Source organism: Astatotilapia calliptera, chromosome 11, assembly GCF_900246225.1.
Source record: "Astatotilapia calliptera chromosome 11, fAstCal1.2, whole genome shotgun sequence".
Taxonomy (NCBI): domain Eukaryota; kingdom Metazoa; phylum Chordata; class Actinopteri; order Cichliformes; family Cichlidae; genus Astatotilapia; species Astatotilapia calliptera.
The window spans coordinates 33,255,201-33,273,995 of NC_039312.1; the positions used below are offsets into that span (position 1 = coordinate 33,255,201).

At 38.9% G+C, this 18,795-nt stretch overlaps 2 protein-coding genes across 2 annotated transcripts in view; both read left to right on the plus strand.

Moving 5' to 3' along the window:
- sv2a (synaptic vesicle glycoprotein 2A) overlaps positions 1–13,252 on the plus strand; it is a 47,705-nt gene extending 34,453 nt beyond the window's left edge. The window contains exons 6-13 of the mRNA XM_026184331.1: positions 1,474–1,563; positions 2,069–2,176; positions 3,314–3,402; positions 4,806–4,970; positions 5,462–5,595; positions 7,563–7,769; positions 8,398–8,557; positions 8,979–13,252. Of these exons, the coding sequence (XP_026040116.1) occupies positions 1,474–1,563; positions 2,069–2,176; positions 3,314–3,402; positions 4,806–4,970; positions 5,462–5,595; positions 7,563–7,769; positions 8,398–8,557; positions 8,979–9,162 (1,137 nt within the window). The 3' untranslated portion in view covers positions 9,163–13,252. The remainder of the gene's footprint in view (positions 1–1,473; positions 1,564–2,068; positions 2,177–3,313; positions 3,403–4,805; positions 4,971–5,461; positions 5,596–7,562; positions 7,770–8,397; positions 8,558–8,978) is intronic.
- A 2,129-nt stretch (positions 13,253–15,381) lies between these two features.
- On the plus strand, positions 15,382–17,131 carry bola1 (bolA family member 1). Its single transcript, XM_026184672.1, has 2 exons — positions 15,382–15,483; positions 16,165–17,131. The coding sequence occupies exon 2, from the start codon at positions 16,186–16,188 to the stop codon at positions 16,636–16,638; it is 453 nt and encodes a 150-aa protein (XP_026040457.1). The 5' UTR covers positions 15,382–15,483; positions 16,165–16,185; the 3' UTR covers positions 16,639–17,131.
- The last annotated feature ends 1,664 nt before the right edge of the window (positions 17,132–18,795 follow it).

Genomic DNA, 18,795 nt, shown 5'->3' on the forward strand with positions numbered 1-18,795 from the left:
TCCAGGCGAAATCTGAACATTGGAGATTCTGAAATATACATCATAGATTCTGAATTCAGTTCAGTATGTTTTAAACACTGACACAGAAAAAAAAACTGATTTTTATTTAAAAATGCCCAATATATAAAAAAAAATCAGGCATGTTGTCAGTATTTTAGTACTAAACCACTTTTAGCTAATCATGTTAGCTGCTGGTTTATACCACCAGATGTTCTCACTTCTTGTATCTCCTTGTTTCTACATATTTACTTATTTATTTTATTTTACACCTGCACTCACGTCCCACGCACTTTCATTCACATCAGAATATCTCAGTTTAGTAAATGAAGCTGCAGCTGGTGGCAGACAAAGATAAAACACTGTAGAATCAACAACCTCTCATTTGGCATTTTGAAACATTTCCACGTGTACTGTGTGTGGTTTAGTCTCGATTTGGACTGAAATGTAGTCAGGCTTTCACATAAACATAACTGCAGCACTTACTGAAATTTAACGAAGAATAAGAATCAAATGGAGGGCAAGATTACAGGCAGAGAAATAAATGCAGAGGCAGCAGACTGAGGTAAAATCCAAAGCAAAATGAAAAGGTCATAAAATACAAAACAAGACGCTGGGTGAGGAACATGAACTGACAACTGAAGACTCTGCACTATATATAACCTGCACATTCTTAATCATCCAGGTCATGGTATTCTGAAGGCTAGAAATAAAAGCAAGTGGATTTCTTTTTGATTCATGAAAATATTCAGTTTCTAATCCAAGAGGCCATCTATGTCCACTGTGAAAGATCATCACTGAACAGAGGTGGTGGCTCACGACACCAGCTATCAGCTGCCCATAACGCAGTCTCGAGATTCTTTGCGAGCCAATTGTGACCAGCGTAACTTTAATAGCTCAAAGGATGTTGAAGTATGGCTGTGTTTCAGAAAGTAGCCACACCCCTGGCTCGCGTGAATCTCAGAACCACCTCCAAGGGCACGAAGGTTACATCTTTATCTGTTTAAGAAAAACAAAAACGTAATTTATCTAAGTGTGCACATTGTTTAATAGTTGTATAAATATGGATTTATCTGAATGTGACTCTAAGTACTGCACAAGATTTCCTATATGCCCAGACCTAGTTTACAAACGGTAAATGAAAGATCTTGTCTTTATCTAGGATTTTAAGTACTGAAGAAACCAAAAAGACGTCCAGTTGCCTTCAGTTCAAATGGTTAGGAATAAACTAAGTTAAGATAACTTGAAAACGAGTGTCACATTAAAATTAAAAATCTATTCATAATAAAACAAACAATGAACTAAAAACAAACAAAACAAAAAACCCAAAACAAATAATCATCCATGATGGAAAGACAACAACACCAAATGAAAACTAATATAATAAATAGATAATAAAATATAAGCTGCGTTAATTTAACTGAAAATGGAAATGAAAGATCTGCTAAACATCTTTTTTTGTGCCCCTCCTAAAAGAATGGCAAACATGACGAGGCGTGGATGATTCTGAAGCAAGTTCACGACACCAACATGAGGGCCAAGGGTTACCCCGAGAGGGTCTTCTCTGTAAGTAACACTCAAGAATGTTAAGCTTCTTTCATGCTAACACTTTTGCATTAATGCAGAAAATAACATCATCATAATAGTTTGCAGTTTGTGGGCTTATAGAGTGCAGCAGGTTTAGAGCTCTGTGCTGCATATTTTTGCATATTAATGAGTTAAAACAGATGCTCTTTAAACTTCTGTAATCTCTTTATGCCTCAGGCTGTACAGTTCATATTAATAATTTAAATGAAAAATGGTGATTCAAAGATGTTTTATAATCTTTTCTTTGAGTAAAATTATTAAAACAACTTTCTGTTTTACAGATTGTGGTGTTACTGGTCAGCTGTTAGCCTCATAACATGGATACATTGTAATACTAACTGAACTTTAATGGAAAAATACATCATTTTATATGAAGTTGTGTGATTATTCTATGAAACTTTTTTAACAAAGAGATTTGTAAAGCACTCTCAAGAGGAGCACGATTAACAATCGTTAAACAGAACAATTAAATCATACCTCCCAGGTGACCACCATCAAAACAGTGAAGCAGATGGATGAGCTGGTAAACCTGGGCGATGGTGCTGCCTGGCACGAGAAATGGAGGATAAAGCTCACCACGCTCTTCCATCAGGTAAGAAAAAACCCTGATTATTCTTTTTTAAAATCAATTTCTTACTTGATACATATTTAAATGAAAAAGAACGAGAATGAAAAGGAGAAAGGATTCAAACTACTTGTGGCTCAGGAGGTTGTCCATTAATTAGAAGGTCTGTTTTGATCCGTGGCTACTCCAGAACCAGGTGTAATGGATAAAGTGCCTGAAATGAATAGAATAAATAACTGAATGTTTCTGTAAATGGTCTCATGTGGTTTGTAGTGTAAAGTGTTCTGAGCAGTCAACAACACTAGAAAAGCAAAACACAATTCATTAACCTTGTTGCTGCAAATGGACAAGAAAATGTGCACAGCAAATTTGTGATATCAGCGATACATTTACATACAGCTACTTTAACTTGAAAACAATCAGTGGATTTGAAAAATTTATACAGTCTTTTGATAACACTTTTTGTTGCTTTACTTAGTCCTACGTCTGTGGAAACATAGACTGTGTATTAACCTCCTAGGACCTGCCGTTCACATATGTGGACATCACATTTTTTACATTCATCGGGCCCCAATATGTCCAAATATCAAAGAGAAATTAAAATGCATGCCGTGGAAGAGTTCGGGTCTTAGGAGGTTAAAGATGGATCTAGTCTCCCACTGGTTTGTGTTGTCCTGGTCTGGAGGCTCAAACGGAACATTTTTTGCCATCGTTGCTTTGATCTTTTAAAATTGGGACGACTGAAGGTTGTGTCTGAGAAGCCAAGAGCCACAGAATCAAATGGCAGCATCTTGTTTTCTGTGACGATCAGAACTCCACTGACAGGCTTTGAGTTGGCTTCACTTGTTAAAATGGACCTGGTCTTGATCTGAAGGAATTGTAACTAAAAAGAAGGTATATTAAAAATCTCACCAAGGCTCTGTTTATCTTGTTAGATCTTATTGTGTGTTTAGTGATTCTGTGTGTTTGTGTTCTCCCTTTTCGGTCTTTGTTTACACTAAAACTGGAAAGGGATTCTGGGAGATGCTTTTTATTTCTCACAGTTGGTGAAAAGAACCCTGTTTTCAGAAATGTCTGAAGTCTATTGACTTTTTAGCTGAGTGTACTTTACATTTATTACCTTCTCTTTGCACATCTCTTGTGTCTGTCTGTGTGTTTCTTCAGGTTTGGAGTAATTTCCAGACCATTTTCTCTCCCGAGTACCGGCGCACCACCTACATGATGATGGCTGTGTGGTTCTCTATGTCCTTCAGGTAGGATCAGGTGTATTAACTAATGCAGGATTTTCTGTGTTGCATAGTGAAATCTGTTTATTTGTCTAAACTAAAAAGAGCAGATGGCTGTTGATCACAGCGGCTTTGTGTTTGTTTACCAGGAGTCAGTTGGCTGTTGGTGATTTAAATGTAAAGGCCAACATTATCTCCTGGTCTAGCTGGCCATGGCAGGTTCATAATTATAATAGTTGGTGAAAGCAGGAATTTATCAGTGAGTATAAAACAAAAAGGGGCTTGAAGCAGGATCTGCGAATGGATGCGATCACTTTCATGTCATTTAGTGTCAGCAGTGCTGCTGAATCACTCAAATGGCTCTTTTTGTAGCTGAGAATGAAAAAGCAGAATCAAATAGAGATTCACCCTGAACCCATGACCCCTCCCACAGGGTTATGCTGTTTTGTTGGCATGAGCACTACAAATCAATACGAACAAAGTCTTGGGCGATCACGTTTATTCTGTGATCATCATTTCTATCCTGATGGGATCTGTTCCAGGATGACAGCACTGCTTTCTGCAGGGTCCAAAGAGTTATTCATGGTGTCTCTCTCATGGCCATCTTGGTGTTCATCATATTACTGTTGCTCCACAGTCATCGTTACATCTGAAGAATCATGCGGCTGTGATGCCATTGCAGCCTGGCCACTATACCAAAGCACAGCTTGCCCTATTTCACAGAAATATTCATGTATTAAATAATCTTTAACACATATCCTAAAAATGTGATTGTCCTCAGGCACCACTTACCACGTTGCGGAAGGTGCAATAAAATATTATGCCTTATTTAAAATAATGTGAATCATGTGCTGCAATCTTTATAACGATCCACAAAATTAATGAATTGATGTGAATTTATTTTAACGTTCAAAGGCATGCAAGACAATAAATTTTCACCAGTGAACCTTTACTAAGCCTGGTAAACAGGTTCAGTTTGATACAGTAGTTTGCTAAAGCAAAACATAACATTACTTGGATTTATCTAACATTTATTTCAGTTAGTGTCAATATATTATGTATATAACTAATAACGAATATAAATCCATAAAGCCGTAGTGCACTGAAATATTAATTTACTCAGTAACGCTCGTCTTCCAACATCCTTCTAGAAGCCAGTCACTAATCAAATTTCCCTGGACGTTATATTCTATTGTTCCTGAGCAAAAGTACACAACATTATGTTTAATTAAAGGCTTAATCGAAGGCTTAATTACCTCGAGCTCTCTCCAACAGAGCGCTGAACAAACGGCTTGCAAATTCATATTATGTAGATGGTAAAAAAGAAATGACACTTATGTATAACCATAAAGCATCACTGGCTCTTTTTTCCCTTTTCTCTTAGAGGTAAATTGATCTTTTCTGTGAGAGAATTTTTCTTTGTCTTCCAGCTACTATGGTTTGACGGTGTGGTTCCCCGACATGATCAAATACCTGCAGAAGCAGGAGTACTCCTCGCGCACCAAGGTTTTTGTCAAGGAGAAGGTAGAACACGTCACCTTTAACTTCACCCTGGAAAACCAGGTTCACCGTCAAGGAGAGTACTTTAACGACAAGTGAGTTGTCTTTTACTCCTCATTAGTGTTTGCGTTTTGAATGACAGCGAATCCTTTGGAATTGGGCTTCATGTCAGTCAGATGCCTTTTGGTCCAACGCTTAATGAATGAATTCATTCAGACAGAACTAGCTTGTGGTGGACGGCAACAAATGAGATGCAAATATAAATGAGGCTCCGAAATGTTTTATTCTAAACACTGGTTTGATTGCATGAAAGCCCTGGGGACTTTTTCATGTTCAACTAGCCTGTCTTTGATGTTTCCTTTGACCTTGCCTTTTCAGCCTGAACTCTGCATGTGATTTCAGATGTTACAAATTTACAGCATTATGCTAATGCCATATCTGACACTCTTGTGATAAATCACTTGTTTCTCTGTCTCTTTGCATCTTCCTTTGTCTCTGTCTGCTCTCCACCTCCGTGCTGCACCTGTTCATTTTCTCCATGCCTCCATTCCTTAATTCCACTGTTCCTCCATGTGTTCGCTTGCAGGTTTATGAACCTGAAAATGAAGTCTATGGTTTTTGAGGATTCCCTCTTTGAGGAGTGTTACTTTGAGGACATCACCTCCACCAACACCTTCTTCAAGAACTGCACCTTCATTGCCACCCTTTTCTACAACACTGGTAGGGAACACACATACAAACACTCGCAGGTGTTTTATAATAGGAAAATATGGTCTTGTATAAGTAAAACCTTTAAATTAGAAGCTTTTATGTGTGTTTCAGCAGGCCCTGAAAAAATGCAGAATAAATTATATATGGACATTTATGGTAAAAATGTAATGTTGCTGTTGCTCTGTGCCCCTGTTCTTTCTTTGCTATTTATAGACCTTTCAGAGGTCTCTTTATAAATAACTTCCTTGCAAGTAGTTCTACTGGCTCAGTTTCACTCCTGTGTTTTCTGTTGAAAAGTGACAGTTTGTTGCTACTGTCTAGTAAATACATTGTTACCGGTGAGTTCTGTGCGCTCTGTGTGTTCTCTGAGCAGTTTGGCTGTTTGTCAGACTGCTAAATTGCTTCCTTATTCACCTTCACAGAATGACTGGATCTATACTGAACTGAGTATTCTGGAGCTGCAAAATCCCCTTACACACCGGGGGATTGTTATATTAATGTTATTCTTTCTTCACTGAAAAAGACAAATGATACCACATGTGGAAATCTATATCACACAGTTTCAGATGCAGCAGCTGTGTCCACACATGCAAACACCGCCCTGGTCTCGCTTTGTTGGTTATTTGCAGTCTTTACACAAGTCAAGCCATCACTCAGCTGTGCTATCACTGCTGGCCAGGAGTTCCTTGTTATAATGGAAATTAGAAACTTGTTTGCTTATTAAGGATTAAGGTCTCTTTGGGTTTTCTATGCAGAACTTGAGACTTTAGTGCTAGTTGCCATGGTGCACCTTATTTTTACACTGCAGAATGACGAGGAAATAACACATGAAAAATGCAGCTGGGCTGTACCTCATTTTAGTCTTTGAATGTACAGATCTACAGGTTTAAAAAAGGCTCAACTTTGCACACTTTCATTTTCTAAGGTCTGACATATCAGGAAATCTTTTTAGAATAATAATTGTAACATATGGCTGCATGTACCGTATCTGCGTGAGTCAATCTGAATGAAGCTTAGCATAAATATCGTCACATTTTCAGAGATGATTAACATCTTTATATTTTAAAAAACATCTAATACAATCCCAGTTCTTTTGCACCCAGGTGTTTCATATTCATCTTACATTCTCCATTTGCATTTGTGTCGCATGTCATGTTCAATGTACGTTGCCTATCATCAAAATTTGGATACGCAACAGAAGTTTGTTTGATTCACCTCTAAATACAGACTGAAGAATTGGAAAAGGCACCACAGGTCTGGTAATAAAAAAAATCATCTAATCCTGAGTAAAAATGTCATGAATGTTTAACTTTCACAGTGTTTGACTGTGCCCATCAAAATTAAGTGGGGTCGACATTAAATGGAGAAAAGTCCATAACAATCAGCTCTCAGTTTTCTTCTTTTAGGTTTATTTGGGCTCAGCGTCATGCTTCAGTATGGCTGCATGTGTCCAGCTCCAGGGTAGCAAAATACCCCCAGAATATGGATTTGAGCTACTGTAGTTTAATTTTCTCTCTCCTTTTCATTTCCTCACATTCATCCTTCGGTTGCTTCCATTATTCTCCACTTGGCAGTGAATGATAGATGATTTTCTCTTCTGGGAAATATTTTGGAATTGCTGCTCATCCTATAGGTTCATTACTAGAGAGCTTAATTTTGACAGGACCTGCTCATTGTAATCTTGTGTTCTTTATTTCGTAAATTCAGCACCAAAGCAGCTTTTTTATGCTGCTTAGTGAATACAACTTGTGTGAATTTTCTGATCGACAGATTTTCTGTGACCCCTCTGTGGTCCAAGAGTAATATTTGATCTTGCAAATGTTGTCCTCTTAGTATCATTCACTGAGTGTTAATAAAGTGTCTTGCTTTGTCCACCTGACAGCAGTTTACTGACCAGTTCTTTGAACCTCTTACTCTTTCTGTCTCCTCTCCTGCTATCCTGAACATCGCTCCTTATCCCTTCTTTCTCCTCACAGATCTTTTCAAGTACAGGTTGATCAACTGTAAGCTCATCAACAGCACTTTCCTGCACAACAAAGAGGGCTGCCTGCTCAGTGACATAAGCGATGAAAATAATGCCTACATGGTCTACTTTGTCAGTTTCCTGGGTACCTTGGCTGTGTTGCCAGGCAACATCGTCTCTGCGCTGCTCATGGACAAGATCGGACGGTTGAGGATGCTTGGTATGGGCCATGTTACTCAGTGGTGCTTGAATCAGAAGTTAGGCCTGCTTTGATCCAATTCATTTTTAAATATAAATACAGCACACGTTTAAATATAACTCCCTCTGCACTGTAAATCACTTGTTTTAAAGAACTTTTATCAGCTGCTGCCTGAGGGCATGAAAAGACAACTTTCCTGTGGAAGATTACTTCTTTTGCCGTGTGGTGCTAAAAGAGCCAACAAGCAGCACTGTCCAGATTGTGAAAAAAGAAATCCACAAACCTTATTATGTGTAGTTTTCCTACATTAACCTGCTCATGATAAGATTTCTGGATGCCATCTAGTTCTGTTCAAGGGCAACTCATCCAAAAGCAATATAGATGGAACAATGGTACAATTTTGTTTGGTCTGGAAACGTATCCTATTGGTCAGAATGAGAAATTATAGCTATAGATTTAGATAAGAAAAAGAAAAATAGAGGGAGATAAAGAGAGATCATTTTATTTTATCTGTTTAATAAGTGTTCTGTGGAATAGAGATTTATGTGCAAAGGTGCAAAATGATTTGATCCTCAGTCATTTTCAGCTGAGTTATGCAGGAATCCCATCAGTTCTTCTGACATCATTCTTTCCCCCTCTTTATCCACAGCGGGCTCAAGCGTGATATCTTGCATCAGCTGTTTCTTCCTTTCTTTTGGCAACAGCGAATCAGCTATGATTGCCCTGCTCTGCCTGTTTGGAGGAATTAGCATCGCCTCCTGGAATTCCCTGGACGTGCTGACCGTCGAGCTCTATCCCTCTGACAAGAGGTAGGTAATCCAGGCAAGCCCAGAAATCTCCCTGACACCATAAAGGCTGTGACGTGTTAAGTTATGTCATAACAGATGCCCCTTTATGATTGGTTGGCTTGCAGGGATGGATGACATTGTGGGATTCTGGGTTTTCTTGATTCCAAATAATGGTTTTAAAAGGAGCTTCTCTGGGTTCCACTTTATATTTATAACTTGTAGTATAATATATATATATTGAAAGTAATATAAAGTAAGAGCACCTGTGTTGTCAGACTCATCAAAGAGGAGCACTACCTTTAGTAGCGTGCCAAACGCTGTTGATTTTTAGGAGCTCTAGCACCACCCTGTGGTAACTCAAGCAACTGTTTTCTCTGCTGGTTTACTTTAAACATGCTCAGGCACCGAAGTGACTCTGTGCTTCTTATCTTTCTTTTCTCAGAACCACAGCATTTGGCTTCCTCAACGCCCTCTGTAAATTAGCGGCGGTGTTAGGCATAAGCATCTTCACTTCGTTCGTTGGCATAACCAAGGCTGTACCCATCCTGTTTGCCTCAGGTGCACTGGCAGCAGGCAGTTTTCTGGCCCTCAAACTACCTGAGACGCGGGGCCAGGTGCTGCAATAATGTGGCACCAACAACTTTCCAGAGGGCAGAAGAGTTTTTGCCACACTGTGAACGAATAGCTCAAGAGCCCTCCAAATCCTGCACTCTAACCTCTCCCCATCTACAAGAGTAAATTGTAATGCAGGTAAATATTAGTAATTATTTGATTGGTACAACTCCATTCCACAAAGAGCTGTAAAAAAGAAAAAGCTAAAGTAAAATCTGCTGCCTGTGCCTCATTGTTACTCTAAATTGGAAAAGATGAAAACACCAGAAACATAGTTAATGACATATTTAGTTATTAGAGTCTGTCTCCCACACTGTAAATACATTCCTCTGGGGTTGGAGGTCAGGGATGGGGACTCTTGATGATGAGCCATGCAAATAGACTCATAGAAATGACCACTAGCCATTGTTGCAGAATTCTCTGTAGTCACCTCCATTCTTCCGAGCAAATCCAGCTCACCTTTCCAGTCTTGAGTGCTTTACCATTGTTGGACACTGACTCAAAAATGCAACATTTTCTGCCTTGATTTGAAGCATTTTTGACTTTGCGAGGTAAAACCAAGACACTCTTCTCTTGGCTTCCTCCTTAACAAAGATCTGTCGTCATTCTTTATCTCCTGAGGTCTTGTGTTGGTGTACAGACTAACTGCCATTTTTTTAGATAATAGAACATTCCAGGTTTGCTTTTGTTGCGATAAGGAGCTCCATTGAGCTCCTCTCTCCCTTTATTGCATTGCTATAGTGAAACACCGCTCACCTCCAAGCAGCCATAAGATCATACATACACATTTCCCACTCAAAGGGAAAACTGCATTCTACCATGAAACCCATTTAAATCACAAAGGTGAAGATATCTGTTGAAATGTACATGTAAAGCACAACCACTTGTCAGTGTGAGTGCCCCTAACATTTTCCTGACTTGAAGAAAATGTTTAGAATCTCACACTCAATCATCGTTTCCAGCCACTCTGTATATCCCTTTGTGAGAAATGCCTTTTTAGTACTCTTTCTCCCAGACTTACAGTATGTTTGTCTCTTGTATGCTTTGGAGGGTGTTCTGCATGTCACAACGTATGTATGTAACGTTATGAAAACTGAGAGTACAACATGTAAGCAGCACATGTTGCATCTGCCCATCAATTACTCTGAATTAAGTTGTATTTTGATATTTTTTATCCATAAAAGACAGCACAGTGCTTTTATTCTGATGTAGGGATCCAATACTTCTGAACTGTTCTTAAAGCACATGCCACAGATTTAATCTGGTTATTACACATGAAAAAAAAGAAGAAGATAATAGAAAGTTTTTTAAATGTTACCCCACAAGCTAATGTTTTAGATGCAGCCATAGATTGTGTTAGATGTGTAAGCTGACCTAAATACCTTTATCTGTTTGAGCTGAATGTTTTCATTAATGTGAGTGTGCTTCTTGGTGCAATATTGAACCTCTGTGCAATATTGAATATTTTGTTTTTATTTATTTATTTTGTCTTCTACCATTTCACAAATGCAACTTTGATTTGTGGATGGATGTGGAGTAACCTATCTAATATACAGTAGATAACTAACAAGGCACGATAACATACAGTACTGGACATGATTAAAGGACAGTTCAAACCAAATCAGATTTGCATGTTTTTTTCACCCAAACTCCACAAACCTCGATTTGAATAATGTTACACATAAATAATTTTCTCTCCATTGTCTCCACCTCCCCACCAAAAGAAGTTTGCAGCGAGCTAACATGGCAGCAGTATTTATATCCTGTCACTCTGTCATTTGCATATCATGAGCTTCTCGTCATGTGTAGATGAAGAGCGATGCTGAGTAATACCACTGGCTGGTGTAGTTCAATAGAAAAACCAAACCAAACAAAAGAAACAGGAAAATATTGCAACATCTCATTTGTAAGCCTGTCGTGGACCACAGTCAGCAGCTTTAACCTGGACACGCCCAGGGTTCCAGCACAGTCCTCTGTAGGTTTGAGAGCCTACAGGTGTGAGGCAGAAACACTAACCACTGAGCCACTGTGCTGCCACCTGAAAATACTGAGTAGCTAGGTCATGATTTCTGTAAAGATGCTATTGTTGATTTTTGGGCACTTGGTGCACGCCAACGCAAGTGTCATCTGATTCTCTTAGATTCAGGAGAGGGAACGATGCTTTCCACAGCTTACACCGAAGCAAAGTGGAACAATAGCACTTTAAGTCAGAGAACAAAAAAACTGTCCCTTAATCTGTCTTTTGCTCTTGAAACAAGAAAAAATACAGTTCAACAGTTGGAGAGTAAATATTTGAGCTGTTGTAAAGTACTTCAGGCAAAGTAAAGGACATGTGATCGCACGAGAGTTATTCATCTTAATTGTTCTTATTTTGGGGCTTGTATGTTCTTTAGGCCTGTTACAGGATTTACTGCATTTCAAGGGGATTGTTATGCTGATGAGAGTGTGAATTTTGGACATTGTGTTTAAGTCTGCTGTATGGTTGAAAGGTATCCAGATATAACATGAAATTCATCATAGAGAACTCACTGCCAAGGGCTGACTGTCATAAATTCCACACATACAACAGCACAGAAAATATTGCCACATTCCCCTGATCCGCAAAATGATTATGATGTGTTCACATTTGCAATGTTTAAGAAAAACAATCATCTACATGCCAGATTAACAAGAATACAATCCTTTTCTCCAGACTGCCATTTTCTTAGGATAGCAGCCATACGTAGACTCGAGACAGTCGAAAACAACAGACAAACCATTGCACTAAATGAACACTGTCATAAAGGCACAGTGGAGAATCCCTCGATTCCTTCTCGACACATCTGGATGCGGCCTTGCTAGAAAGTGAAGTGAAAGACAAGGTTTAGCAAGAGCACAATGACCAAAATCTACCAAATGACAATTTTGTAATTGTGAACATGAGGTGCTCACGCAAACCCCCCCCCTCCACCAGGACAGTGACCTGCCCTTTATACATTTTCCCGTCTCACTCTGATCCAAATCTGACATCGGACCCCTCATCTATGAGTGTGCCATGAGACCACCTCTCATTAATTATTGCCAAATATTTCCTATGCCCTGAGTTTACATATGATACCATTAATTCTCTGTTATACATATGAAGATATGTAAATAAAAATAACTAATGTAACTAATAAGATAAGCCTTTCAAACCAATGTTGCAGTCAGTCTTTGCCACCCGTCACATGAAACAAGAACATCTGGACTTTTCATCTTTTCACGACTCTTAACAAATCTGACTTTAAGTGTTCAGATGTTCTTGTTGGAAATCTGCAACAAATAACATCTTTAGAAGCCCAAACGGCCAGCAAGCCTGAAAATAAAATTAGCCAGATCCTCCCTTAAGAGCACACTGATACACAAACGCACATTCACAGCATAAATATAAATGCCAAGCGTTAGCAGTTCAATTCTCTGTATATCGTCCTGTATCACCCATGAAATTAAGAGCAAGGATGTCAAGATAATCGTTGTATTTGTTTAGCATGGTACACTGTCAAGACGCTAACATGTCTCGGTGACTCGGTTCACGTCAAGATTGTCTCTTGTAGATACATATCCTAGCTTATGTTACAGGGTTTTTTCTATAATTAACGTGTGGCCTGAGCAACAGTCAATTGTGAGTGCAAAAAGTTATCAAAGCAATAAGTGTTTGGATATTTGTCTTTTATTCTCTCCTTTGAAGTTATTGGGAATCGGAGCACATTAGCTATACGCTGGCCTTGTCCACGGAAATGCTGGTTGTTGGCTCAATAATGACACAGAAATAAACAGCTGACATTTGTGTGTACTCTCTGAAGCTACCCTAAGTCTTGACGCCTTTGTCAATAAAATTGCATTGCCATTAATTAAATGTAAGGAAGAATTTATCACCCTTGTCACTGTACTGTGCTGTAGAAACTGTAGTTGATTGTAAGTTTAGAAACTGTGGTATCATAAATATTAAAAAACAAAAAGCTGTAAAAAAAAAAAAAGCAGTGTAAATGAACAATACTGTATGTTGTCTTTGATTTTATGTATTTTGTAAATGAGAATGAAACACAAGTAAATACATCAATGTTAAATACCAGTTATAAATCATAATTAGAGTAAATATGGCGGCATCATTTCTGTTTAAAGGTGTGTGAGATTTTTTTTTCTTATATTTTCTCATTGTTGATTTTTGGGTTTACATTTTTCTGTGACCCTTTGGAATCACAATGGATAACAAAGAATCATGATGAATAAACAAATTAAAAGAATTATTTTGTTTTTTATATTACCATTAAGTATAATGGGATATTCACTCGCCCTAGGTACTATTGTTCATCCACTCATTGCCACAAATATCTAATAGACCAATCAGATGGCAGCGACTGAAAGTATGTAGACAAGATTACCTGCTGAATTTCAGGCTGAACATCAGAATGGGGAAGAAAGGTAAGTGACACTTACTTAATACAGCTGTTGGTTGTCAGACAGGCTGTCTGAGTGTCTCAGAAACTGATTGTCTACTGGGATTTTCCCCGTCACAGCCATCTCTAGGATTTACAGACAAAGGTCAAAAGAAGAGAAAAATACCCAGTGAGCAGCAGTTCTTTGGTCAGACAGGAATGGTCGGAATGCTGTGAGGTGATAAGAAGGGCAGAATAACTCAGATTACTACTTGTTAAAAGCAAACTATGCAGAAGAGCATCTCTAAACACACAATACATTGTACCTGGAAGCAGATGTGCTACAGCAGCAGCAGAAGACGACACTGGGTTTCATTCCTGCTAAACCAGCTAAGACCAGGAACCTGAGACTATGTTGAAAAAACAAACAAAAAAACCTCAAAAACATTGCTTGGTCTGATGAGCCTCGGTTTCTTCTGCAACATTTCGGATGGCATTATGGACTGATGATTTCACCTTATATTTCCTCCAGCGTGTGTCAGAATTTAGAGTAAACAATATAAAAGCATTGATTCACCCTGTTCCATGTGGTAGGACAGGAGATTCAAATCATGGATGAAGAGAGTGACAACTCTGCAGCAACTGTGTGATACTGTCAGGTCAATATACATCTGAATCTTGGAGGAATGTTTCCACACATTGTTGAACCTGTGCCACAAAGAATTAAGGCAGTTCTGATGACAAAACAGGGTGGAAATCTGCATTAGCAAGGGTGTACTCAGTCAGATGCACTGCCTGAAACAGGAAAACATAATGCAGGGTGATGTGTTATTTGAGGGAAAGAGTATTCCAGAAGATATTCTCTTATTGGGTGTTTTGATGAAGGTAATGGACAACATGGTTGGTTACACTGGTTGCTTAAGCAACCCTACACATTTACTTAGGTTTAGATGATTCACATAATCATCATAATCCTTGAACCACCTGGTGTCCAATGCATGTGCAAACATACTAGTTTGATTTCTTGTATGTTTGTTTATATGTTTGCCAGCATACAAGAAATCCAAAGACGAAGAATACAGCCAGAAACGGCTTTTCCTGCACAAGAAGACATATTTATCCAAGATAGGCTAAGACTTTGTTAATATGAGCTTAGGGGTGGGTTCATCTTACTGGCAAAATCCTGATAATAAGTGTGAGTGAGACGACTCAGAGAGACTCAATCGTGAAAATGACTCTCCTCAGAGTGCTTTTTAAAAATGCCTGGCAGCTGGAGCCCTGATGCTACTCTTCACACCATGCTTAACCTGGACAAATTTGATTACAGAAACTTATGGAACGTCTACATGACTGTGGGCTGTTTAATAAACTATAAATATAAATGCATTAAAAATGGAGTGGGTGTGCAAACAATAAATGGCAACAATATACTAGCGATGCATCCAGTATGCTCAAACTCAAGAAGAAGCAGAACAAATGAAATTGGAAATAAAGGTAATAATACCATTCAAAGAAGAAGAAAACGGCGACAATGTAACAGCAGAGGGGGGCGAAGCGGGAGATGATACACCCTTATTCAGTATACAGAAAAATATTGGTAAAAGCTTATTTATTTTAGAAATATGAAATCAATGGTAGGCAGAAGGTAATTTTAGTTATTTTATTGAAAAGTCTTATCAATTATGGAATGACAACATTTTTCTTTTTAAGAGAGACAGACTTTTTAAGAGAGTCTAGAGATGAAATATAAAATGAAGTAGTTTGCTGTGTGTAGAAAACCTTCGTGAAACAGGAACTTCCCATTTCCTGCCGCAGATTTGCATTTGGGGGTGTTGTGTATTTACTCCAGCCCAGCAGGTGGCAGTAACACGCTGGTTGTCAACATCCAAAGCCAAGTAGAACAACGAGACAGCAGCAGCACTGAGCATACTTTGCTGGAAGGTTAGTAGCCAAATTTACTTTGGTTAATTATTATCTTGTCAATTATTATAGTTATAATATTAAAGACAGAGTGTGCGTGTCTTGTGTGAAAATGTTCGGTGTAAACACAGCTTCCTTCTCTCAGTTTTTACTATGAAAGCTGGAAATCTCAAGCTAGCAAGCAACGACTTCATGCCACCAAGCAAACAGTTACACAACCGTCCTTTCGGTCGGTGTACCTTTGTAAAAGGGACAATGGGAGAGCTGTGAGGTCTTTATTAAGTTGCCAGGGTAATGCAGTCTGTAAAAATTAAATGCGCATGTGTCATTTTAATCCATGCATGAATGACTGACTGCATGAAGTCGGTTTTGGCGCTGAAGCTGCTCTCACGGCAGCACAGTGGCTAAATAAGAGCCTCCTCACCAAGCTAACAGATATTTTCCTGTTATATGGTGAATCAAAAGCATCCTAACCCAGACATGATAAAGACACAATACCCTAATTCTTTTTCAGAGATAATTTGTGCCTCAACAGAAGAAGATATCTGTTTATTGCTTTTATCATGTAATGGGCATCGACTAAAACTGCTTTTTCACCCCAGCTGAAGCCCTGAACATGTCTTTATTTGATTCTCCAGATGTTGTCCTGAACACAAGTATGTCACATTACCTTACATGTCACATGTTTTTATGCCTTCCTAGTTGGTCAACTGCTACAGCTTGATGCTTCCCAGCGTCCTCCGCTGTGCTCGGCCCGTATCCTCCCATCCTGCTTTAACCCGTCCCTTTGCCCACTTCAGACCACATATGGACCCAGACCCCAGCCGGCCCGTTCAAAGGGCTATCACAACCAAACTGACCGACGCGCTGAAGCCAGACCACTTAGAAGTCCAAAATGAAAGCCACATGCACGCTGTGCCCCCCGGTTCGGAATCCCATTTCCGTGTCCTTGTTGTCAGCTCCAAATTTGAGGGCCTGCCGCTGATTCAGCGTCACCGTCTGGTTAACGAAGCTTTGAAGGAGGAGTTAAGTAGCTGTGTTCATGCACTGGCGATCCAAGCAAAGACTCCTGAGCAGTGGCAAAGTAACCCTACCGTGGCTAAGAGTCCGCCCTGCATGGGAGGTTCGAAAGGTGATCACACAGTGGAGGAGAAGTTAAAGGCTGGGCGAGAATGAAGTGTTGGACTGTGAAGTAGTTTCACTGTGCTGAGGGACTGAAATGTGAAGACTACAGGAAAATACTTGACAAGTATAAAGAGCAGCATTTCCTCTTTTATTTGGAGATCATTTTGTTGTGGTCTTATTTCTAAATCTTTTTTTAAATTCATTAATAATGCAAAATTTGGTTTGAATGGTTCTGTTGTTATAAAACTGCATATAAATTATATGATTTTAGATGGTCACAGGTGTTTTTATCATCCAGGTGCTGCATGAATACAATACAGGGATGCACTCTTCTTCTTTAAGCTACTGTATGGTTTTATTTTTGTTTGATTTGTGCTCATAGCATTTAGTGATTTTCCTGAAATCTAAATTTCAGGAAAGCCCCTATTTGCCTGTATACTTGCATTTACTTAGTCACCTCTTAGAATAAAGCAATGCTTGCATTGCTGTGAGTGGCAATAAAAAGTTCCATTTGTGAGACTTGATAATTAAAAGTTTGAATGAAGTTATTCGAGTAGGTATTGGGTATTGAGTATTGGGGATAATACGTGAGTGCAGTTTAGTGTTTCTTACTATTAAGTCTGAAGAAACAGGTCTTCTGTGTTTGCTCAACCATTAAGTTACAGTTTTCCACAGTGGTATACTACAAAGTGGGTACAAAAAGGCAGATTTTCTTTGTGTTGGAAGGCTCAACATCTGAAACCCCAGTAAGAGATGGGGTGAAGTCAGGGTTGTCTGTGCACCTTCAAGCAAACGGTAGATATATCAGGTGCTTCTTAGCAGCAGTTCTTGCAGGATGAACTGTGAAGAGTTTGGGGCTTTACTCTGCTCAGATTCAGCAAAATGCTGCAAAACCAGTTGGATAGAGCTTCACCGTGCAACTGTATAATGAAGCGAACTGCAAAAGCAAATCAAGAATTACTTAAAGCAAAGATGGGATCTCTGCCCACCAGAACATGTTTTCAGTTATTAAATGCAAAACTGAATGCAGGAAGGTTGTTCGTCCAAGTATTAAATGCAACCAAGTGTTTCAAACATATGTTCATTTTAGCCTCTGAAAATGGGGCCTGTGTGTAAAACTGTCTGCAATTCTAAAGTAGTTAGTTCAAAACTTTTGTTAAAGCGCTTTAATTAAACCTCAAAGTCTGCAGTTCAGTTACAGAAGAAAAAAAGTTATTGTCTAAATGCTGTGGACATAAAACGAACTCATGAGATGCTGCTGGTGTTCAGGGAGATGACGGCAGTGTTGCAGTTTCAACACTAGAGGGCAGTATGTGTGAACAAATCGGATTATTTGAATGGCTAAATCAAAAAACAAAACAAAAACGTTGACCTAGTGTTGGATATCAGTTATTGTGCTGCTTTTTAATTTTCTCCTTATGATTATGCATGTAGTGATATTAAAAACACAAACTGGTATAATGCTCAAATCCCAGGACTAAGCTAAGAGAAGCTTATCAACAAAATACACTTTAAGACAAAAATGTGTTTATTTAAATAGAAGTATTTTATTGCTAATTTGTAAATTAGATGTATTTTGAATTATAATTCATGTATTTTTGTTCTCAGAGTTTCACATTGAACTTTTACACAAAAAGTACAAAATGGAGTTTCTGCTTGTTCTCAGGATGATGCATACTTTACAGTCAGTTTGCGTGCGCTGTATGTGGGTGGGCGTCTATTTTTGAGTCGTGTCACTGTAAAGGTCTTCCTGTCCTGTCCTCAACCCTGATGATGGCCAAAAATCACCTCTCACGCCTGCGAAGGAGATAAGACAAGAAAAATAACTGGAGGGAGTCTGACTCAACATAAGGTTTCATTCAACTGAAAGATTCATTTGAGTTTTGTTCAGATTACGTGTAGGACAAAAGCAGCAATGCCAAGCAGATATCACCCAGCCAAAGCAAGCGTTAAACGCTGTGCTGCAAAACTGTTCAAAGTTATTGTTAGCTCAAGACAAGTTGCTGAACTCAGGCCTTTGGTGGAATGTGATGTCACCTCAAGGTAATGCGTGTCATCTTCTACAATCATCCCCTGCCTGGAATTGACAGCCTGTCAGGCCGCACAAAAGGCTTCGGTGAGGAAGGTGAACAACTGGTGTCACTGGTTTGGAAAAAGGAAAAACAGAAACAACCACTTTATGACCCCTTCTTGCCCATTAGAGTCAGA